Genomic DNA, 7873 nt, shown 5'->3' on the forward strand with positions numbered 1-7873 from the left:
GCTTTGCATTTAGGTTAAACACATTTAGGTTAAACAACAACAACAACAACAACAATAATAATATTTTACTATTTATACCCCACCCATCTGGCTGGGTTTTCCCAGCCATTCTGCTGGCTCCCAACAGAATATTAAAAACACAATAAAACATCAAACACTAAAAACTTCCCTAAACAGGGCTGCCTTCAGATGTCTTCGAAAAGTCAGATAGTTGTTTATTCCCTTGACATCTGATGGGAGGGCGTTCCTCTAATTGATGCTGTTAATTTTGCCATCGCCGCGAAGTCAAGAAATTTGGTTCTGCATTCTAATCATTCTAGTATCTCACGCGGTTAGAGGGAACTGCTGGCTTGCGGGGGACGGATTGGAAGGGATTAAATTGTTAAAGATCGGTTTAGTATTTAAGAGATTAAAATTTCTATAAAGATTCTATAAGTAAAGCAGAAAGCGGCAAGAAATATTAAGTAAAGGTATCAGAGAGGAGACCAGTGTAAATGAAAACATGAGACTTACGGTTTTGTTACATATGATTTTATTATGGAGTTGTCTGCTTATTCTGTAGTTGTTTGTTGTAAAGAATGTATATTAGGTAAAGGTAAGGGTAGCCCTGACCATTAGGTCCAGTCGTGGCCGACTCTGGGGTTGCGGCGCTCATCTCACTTTACTGGCCGAGGGAGCCGGTGTACAGCTTCCAGGTCATGTGGCCAGCAGGACTGAGCCGCTTCTGGCGAACCAGAGCAGCACACGGAAATGCCGTTTACCTTCCCGCCGGAGCAGTACCTATTTATCTGCTTGCACTTTGACGTGCTTTCGAACTGCTAGGTTGGCAGGAGCAGGGACCGAGCAATGGGAGCTCACACCATCGCGGGGATTCGAACCGCCGACCTTCCAATCGGCAAGTCCTAGGCTCTGTGGTTTAACCCACAGCGCCACCCGCGTCCCTCAAATAGGAGATCATTCATCTCTAATTCAAGAGCCTGCAAGAGTTTATGATGAGGACTAGCGACATGCCTGGTTTTGCACACACCTTCCCGCTGGAGCGGTACCTATTTATCTACTTGCACTTTGACGTGCTTTCAAATTGCTAGGTGGGCAGGAGCAGTGACAGAGCAATGGGAGCTCACCCCGTCATTGCGGGGATTCGAACCACCGACCTTCTGATCGGCAAGTCCTAGGCTCTGTGGTTTAACCCACAGCGCCACCCATGTCCCTGAATGTATATTATGTGAATTAAAAACAAGAAACATGACCCTGTGTTGTTCCTTCCGCAGAAACACGAGCGCCAGGCGCAGCATCACTTCCAGCAGCAGCAGCGCCGCAAGCGAGAGGAGGAGGAACGCCAGCGCCATGCCGAATACCACGCCCGCAAGGAGAGGGAGAGCGGCCGGGAGGAGGGCAAGTCGGACGGAGGGGGCCCCGAGACCAGCCACGAGAAGAGCCAGCCCAAAGGGAAGGGGCCGGGGGGCTCGGGCCACGGCTTGGAGAAGCCCAAAAGGCCCAGCTCCCTGCTGGCCACTAACAACGTCATGAAACTGAAGCAAATCATCCCATTGCAGGGGAAATTCCTTTCCGGTGGCGCGGGGGGCAGCGGCGGCGGCACGTCGGGGGCGCGCTCCCCGCAATCCCCCACCGGCACCGACAACAAACTACCCGGCTTCCTCAGCTTCAAGTTCCTCAAATCCCCGGAGACCAAGCGGGAGGCCACCACCGAGAAGGTCCAGTCGCCCACCAAGCCTTTCAACCCAAGCAAACTGTTCAACTTCAGCAAGTCGGAAGGGGGGAACGGCGCAGCCCCTCTTCCGCAGCAGCAGCAGCAGCTGCGGCCCGGGACCTCGGCGGACGAGAAACCCGCAGCTCAGAGATCGCACCTCAACGGGCTGGTGGACGATGAGGCTGACGAGGAACCGGAGATCCGAACGGCGGCGGAGGACGAGGGTCCGGGGCACAAACTCTAACCGTCCCCCTACCTCCGGGCGAGGGCTGGGGAGAGAGAGAGAGGGAAAGAGAGGACAGGGAGGGAGAGAAAGGAGGAACTGGGTTGCCGGTCGGTTCTTCAAGCAGATTTGGGGCGGGCGAGGTTTTTGAGCGGATCCACCATTTGGCCATGGTGGTGGCACTTGGGGGAGTCAGGGGGAGATTCGATTTGGCAGCTTGCTGAGGTTGCAGCCTGAAAAGGAGAGGTGAAAGGTTGCCCCTTCCCCAAATATCTCTTATGTTCCGGATGGATCAAGTTTGGTACCCGGTTTTGGCTACCACTGGCGGCCGACACGTTTGAGGCACGGTCCAACTCAGGACCGCCAGAGGCAGAAGAACCTCAAAATGGAGGGGATGTCTGCAGATTTTTGGGGTGCGGTCGTTGACTGGCGACACATGGCTTCCTCCCCAACCTCATCAGTTCCCTTATCAGAGCTGTTCCTGCAGTCTCTCTGAAGGGCTTTCCGGTGTATTTTGGAGGAGAGGACCGCATTCCACCACCCCCCTCTGTGGGCAAAAATCTGTGGGGTCTCAACCAACCCCCTATTTTAGGCTAGGGAGGGGAGCCCACAAACAGTGAGTTTGGGGGAATTCTATGAGGAGAACAAGGTCTGTCCTGACTCTCAAGAGTCCTGTCGGATTGTGTCCCCTCCTTCCAGGTAACCCACCCCCCTTTGTGTTTTGAGGGGCTGTTGAGCCCCACTTCTTAGTCTTGCAGCTATTCTACATCCTTCCTGAGGCAGATTTTTACAGGATGCGAAACCTCAGCTCAGATTTGCTCCTCAAATCCCTCCGCTCAACATGAGGAATGATGGGTAATGTTAAATCTCGGGTCTGTGTTTCCTTCTCCCACCTCGCTCTAACAGCAAAAAGTATATTGTATTTGGCAAAGTAAATCACTGCCTTAAAACAGAGATGTTGCTCTAAGTACCTCCCCTCAAAGGCTGCGTTTGAAAATCTGGAAAGAGGCAACCTTCGCAGCGAATTCATAGCCTCAGCTTTGCCTCATGTTGCATTAGCCAAATTTTATTCCAGTGATTTCAGAACAGGGTGTCTGCAAAACCAGCCATGTCGCTAGTCCTCATTGTAAATGCTTGTGGGCTCTTGAATTAGAGATGAATAATCTCCTATTTGAGGGACGCGGGTGGCGCTGCGGTTAAACCACAGAGCCTAGGACTTGCCGATCAGAAGGTCGGCGGTTCGAATCCCCGCAATGACGAGGTGAGCTCCTGTTGCTCAGTCCCTGCTCCTGCCAACCTAGCAGTTCGAAAGCACGTCAAAGTGCAAGTAGATAAATAGGTACCGCTCTGGCGGGAAGGTAAACGGCGTTTCCGTGCGCTGCTCTGGTTCGCCAGAAGCGGCTTAGTCCTGCTAGCCACATACCCGGAAGCTGTACGCCGGCCCCCTCGGCCAATAAAGCGAGATGAGCGCCACAGCCCCAGAGCCGGTCACGACTGGACCTCATGGTCAGGGGTCCCTTTACAGTGGTGCCCCGCAAGACGAATGACTCGCAAGACGAAAAACCCGCTAGACGAATTTCCCTATGGGCTTGCTTCGCAAGAAGGAAGCCCATAGGGAAATCTCCGGGGACCTCTTTTAAATGCTGGCAGAGGGGAGCAAAGCCTTTCCCCCCCTCCGGCCTTCAGAAGAGGTCCAGGAAGGCCGGCGGGGGCCAAAAGGCTTTGCTCCCCACCGCCAGCATTTTAAAAGCAGTCCGGGATAGCAGGGAAGCGCTTCCTGCTATCCCGGACGGCTTTTGAAGGCAGGCGGGGGGAGCAAAGACTTTTGCCCCCCCGCCGGCCTTCAGAAGAGGTCCAGGACCTCTTCTGAAGGCCGGCGGGGGGCAAAAGTCTTTGCTCCCCCCTGCCTGCTTTCCCGGGAGAGCGGAGAAACGCAGCGTGTTTCTCCGCTGTCCCGGACGCAGCGTGTTTCTCTTCTGTCCCAGAAGAGGTCCGCTGTCCAGGACCTCTTCTGAAGGCTGGCGGGGGGCAAAAGTCTTTGCTCCCCCCTGCCTGCCTTCCCGGGGGCTTTTAAATCGCCCCGGGACAGCGGAGAAGTCCTCCGCTGTCCCGGGGCGATTTTAAAATGCTGTCCCGGAGTTTTTTAAAATGCTGGGGGTGGGAAGAAAAGCCCTTGTCCCCCCCCCCAGCCTTCAGAAGAGGTCGGGGGACAGACTGTCCCGGACCTGGTCTGAAGGCGGTTTCCATAGGAACGCATTAATTGATTTTCAGTGCATCCCTATGGGAAACCGTGCTTCGCAAGACGAAAAACTCGCAAGACGAAAAAACTTGCGGAACGAATTAATTTAGTCTTGCGAGGCACCACTGTACCTTTTAAAATCTCCTATTTGCCTCTCACCTCTCCCCGCCGTTAAAATCAGCCCAGTAAAACAGAACAAGCCCCCTTCCCTTTTTCTGCTTGAAGAACAGAGGTGGAATTTGAAGTACCAAGGAATCGTTTGGGAGCAGACGAGACACTGTTTTGAACCAACCTCCATGCATGGTCAACATATCTTGCACTAAACAAAATGAAAACAAGGGAATTTTTTTTGTTTTTGCTTTTCCTGACGGTGCTCGTAAAAAAGCAGACTGGGGGTGGGTGGGGGCGAGAAGGGATGGTTCTGGAAAATCCATGATTTTTTATTTATTTTTTTATAATTTTCAGTGGCAGGGAAAACGAAGGCCGGGGAGACCTTGCCTCGCCTTTGCAACATGTGAAAGAGACCGGTGTGTGCTTTCTCTCTCTCAAAAAAGGACAAAATTATTGCAATAAGGACTTCAGCTCGCAGTAGCAGTGCCAAGGATGGAACTTAAACACCCACCTGCCGCTGCCTTTTCTTAATTTGCTGTGTGAATAGGATAGAAGCAGGGAGAGTTTGGGCCAGATTTTTTTTTTTGGGGGGGAGGGAAATTCACAATCAATTGCAGGTATTCTGCCGTTTTTAATTTGGTGCGAGCTGGAAAATTGGTCACTGTAGCTTAGAGAGGTAGTCACAGGTAGAACTTTTAGCCATTTGGGGGAGTGGGCAGGGCGTGTGCCTGGCAAGGCTTTGTGTGGGGTCGGTTTCTGCCCCCCCTTCTTTCCCCACAGTCGCGAAACTCTATGTCCTACGGAGGGGAAAACCCCCAGCCCTTTGCGCCCAACCACAGCTACACAGGTCTCCCTGCTCCAGCTGTTTTGAAATCACATTACCATCACACGCACCGACTCCCAGCTTGCAAAACGGTGCGGTTAGTGCTTTGCTCACCTTAGAAGGGATGGAGTTAGGGCCACCTTTCCCCTCCGTCCGTCGCGGCCCCCCCAAATGGATCACGCCGCAAGCCAAGAGACAGAATCTCAGGTCAGATCCCGAGGAAACGGCATATTTTGTCTTTTCCCCTCCATTCGCCACCTGACTTACGGAGAGTGCCGCTTTGCAGAAAGAAAAGAAAAATAAGGGAAAGAAATCGCCCCGCTCTCCAGATCTCTAGCTGTGTTTCCCACGACTTCGCTGGATTCGACGCACCGTTGCCCAATAGTGCAATTCCCCCCCCCTTGCTAAAAAAGCCATTGAATGCAGCCATGTGCTGCGAGGAACTTAAAGACAAGACGGCCGCTTCTATCGCCGACCCTTTGGGTTGGCGAGGCAAGGAAGAGCAGTACCCACATGTCTACATCTGCAAGCCGCTCTCTGAAAAACATCAGCCGTGGCGGACGAATGGACTGCATTTGCTTATATCGTTCTTCTGCGGCGGATGTGCTATGTTATTATTATTTTTTTGCAACGGGCAAGCTTTTTTTCCTTTTTTTTTTGGTAACAGCAATAACGCGACGTTAGCAGGTGGGGATGGGTGCCGACGACCCTTACGGATTTCTTGCAGATTACCACATTTTTTGCTCTATAAGACTCACTTTTTCCCTCCTAAAAAGTAAGGGGAAATGTGTGTGCGTCTTATGGAGCGAATGCAGGCTGCGCAGCTATCCCAGAAGCCAGAACAGCAAGAGGGATCGCTGCTTTCGCTGCGCAGCGATCCCTCTTGCTGTTCTGGCTTCTGAGATTCAGAATATTTTTTTCCTTGTTTTCCTCCTCCAAAAACTAGGTGCGTCTTGTGGTCTGGTGCATCTTATAGAGCGAAAAATACGGTACGCATCAGTGCGAGAAAGGCTTGCAAGGTTCTCGACACCCGCTGCCAAGGCGCTGGGACGAGGGTCCAGCTAGGAGTTCAAGGAAGGGTGGACTGCAGGCCCCTGAACCCCATCGTTGTTGTCCCCCCCCGAGAGCAGGACACAATTTAGCCAAAGTGGGCGAGCTCTGAACCCACTGTAGAAAAAGCGAGACTTGCAGCAGGTTATAGACGCTGCCTTCGCATTGCCTTTATTGTAGAAGGTGCTTTGACGGTGGCCCAGAAATTCATCAACCTTCATGATGTCAGCCTACCAAAGCTTCAAACCCGGCGGGGGGAATTTGGGGGAGTGCCTCTCTGATGCAACAGGGATCTTTGAAGGCGACAGGGAGGTGGTGGTGAGAATGCAGAGTTTGTAAACCCCCCAAAAAACCCAGCACCCCACCCCACCTATGGCAAAGCCCGAACACAGATCCCTGCGAGCAATTTATAAGAGCACCTGTTTCAATGTCTTACTCTTCCAAGCAATGAACTGGCCGAAAGAATTGTGGGGAGGGGGTTTGTGGTTGTCGTCGGAGCGGGACAAGAAAAGGGGGGGGGAGTAGTACTATTATTATTTATTAACTTGCTGCCTTTTAATTTATTTTTGGCGTCTCGGACAAAGGAAGGAAACAAAAGAAAAGTAAAGCGTGTGGGCGGGTTTTCAATTTCTTTTAAGTTATTTTTTGTCATATTTTTGTAATATCAGCAGAAATGCAATAAAAAAAAAAGATATATTTCAACAAGAGGGGAGCGAGATCCCCGGGGAGGAATTATTACACGCACCTCACAAACGATCCCTTCTCCGTAGGTAGAAGATACACACAGGGTCCCTTCTCCCAAACTCTTGGATTTGAAAGAAGTTTTAAGAATCAAATGGGAGTATGAAAAAATCACAATGGTGGGGGAAACTGTGACTCCAATCAACGGCATGACATAGCTCCATCCTTTTACAGTGGTACCTTGGTTCTCAAACTTAATCCATTCTGGAAGTCCATTCCAGAACCAAAGCGTTCCGAAACCAAGGCATGCTTTCCCATAGAAAGTAATGCAAAGTGGATTAAACCGTTCCAGACTCTTACAAACAACCCCTAAAATGGCAACTTAACATGAATTTTACTATCTAAAGAGACCACTGATCCATAAAATGAGAGCAATAATCAATGTACTGTACTGTAAAATAAATAAGACAGTGTAGTAGATGGTTAAAAAAAAATCTTACTTGCACTGATGATAGTCATTGTTTAGATGAGGGGCTTTTATCCATTTCCGCAATCGCACAATCAATCAATCAGTAGCTGAACTGGGTTCCACACAGTCACAAAAACAAATGAACCGAAAAAGCCTCAAAAACAAAAACGCAAAATAAATAGCAAAAACAAAAGCACCAAACTTAATGCATTCCAGAAGTCCGTTTGATTTAATGTTCAAAAACCAAGGCGCAGCTTCTGATTGGTTCAGGCGCCCCAGAAACAATAGCCAACAGCTGTATTGGACGTCCAGCTTCCGAAAAACGTTCGAAAACCGGAATGCTCACTTCCGGGTTTTCGGCGTTTGGGAAGCAAGGCGTTTTGAGAACCAAGGTACCACTGTACCAGACATTTGGGATATATCAGTATATTGCGATGTTTAGCTAGCGATGCATGACCTCTAAATCGAGTCCCGGGGGGGGGGGTGTCCCCCAACCTGGAGCAGATTTATGGGGTGCCTGGGAGGAAATGTCCCATTGCACAGCTAAACATCTAGCGGAACTGTTG

At 50.7% G+C, this 7873-nt stretch overlaps 1 protein-coding gene across 2 annotated transcripts in view; it reads left to right on the plus strand.

Moving 5' to 3' along the window:
* Positions 1-3332, plus strand: part of ANO8 (anoctamin 8) — a 42105-nt gene extending 38773 nt beyond the window's left edge. For both annotated transcript variants that reach the window (XM_083720266.1, XM_083720265.1), the window contains one exon: positions 1272-3332. In XM_083720266.1, the coding sequence (XP_083576392.1) occupies positions 1272-1955 (684 nt within the window). In that variant the 3' untranslated portion in view covers positions 1956-3332. The remainder of the gene's footprint in view (positions 1-1271) is intronic.
* The last annotated feature ends 4541 nt before the right edge of the window (positions 3333-7873 follow it).

Source organism: Podarcis gaigeae (assembly GCF_964106915.1).
Source record: "Podarcis gaigeae genome assembly, chromosome: 18".
NCBI lineage: Eukaryota > Metazoa > Chordata > Lepidosauria > Squamata > Lacertidae > Podarcis > Podarcis gaigeae.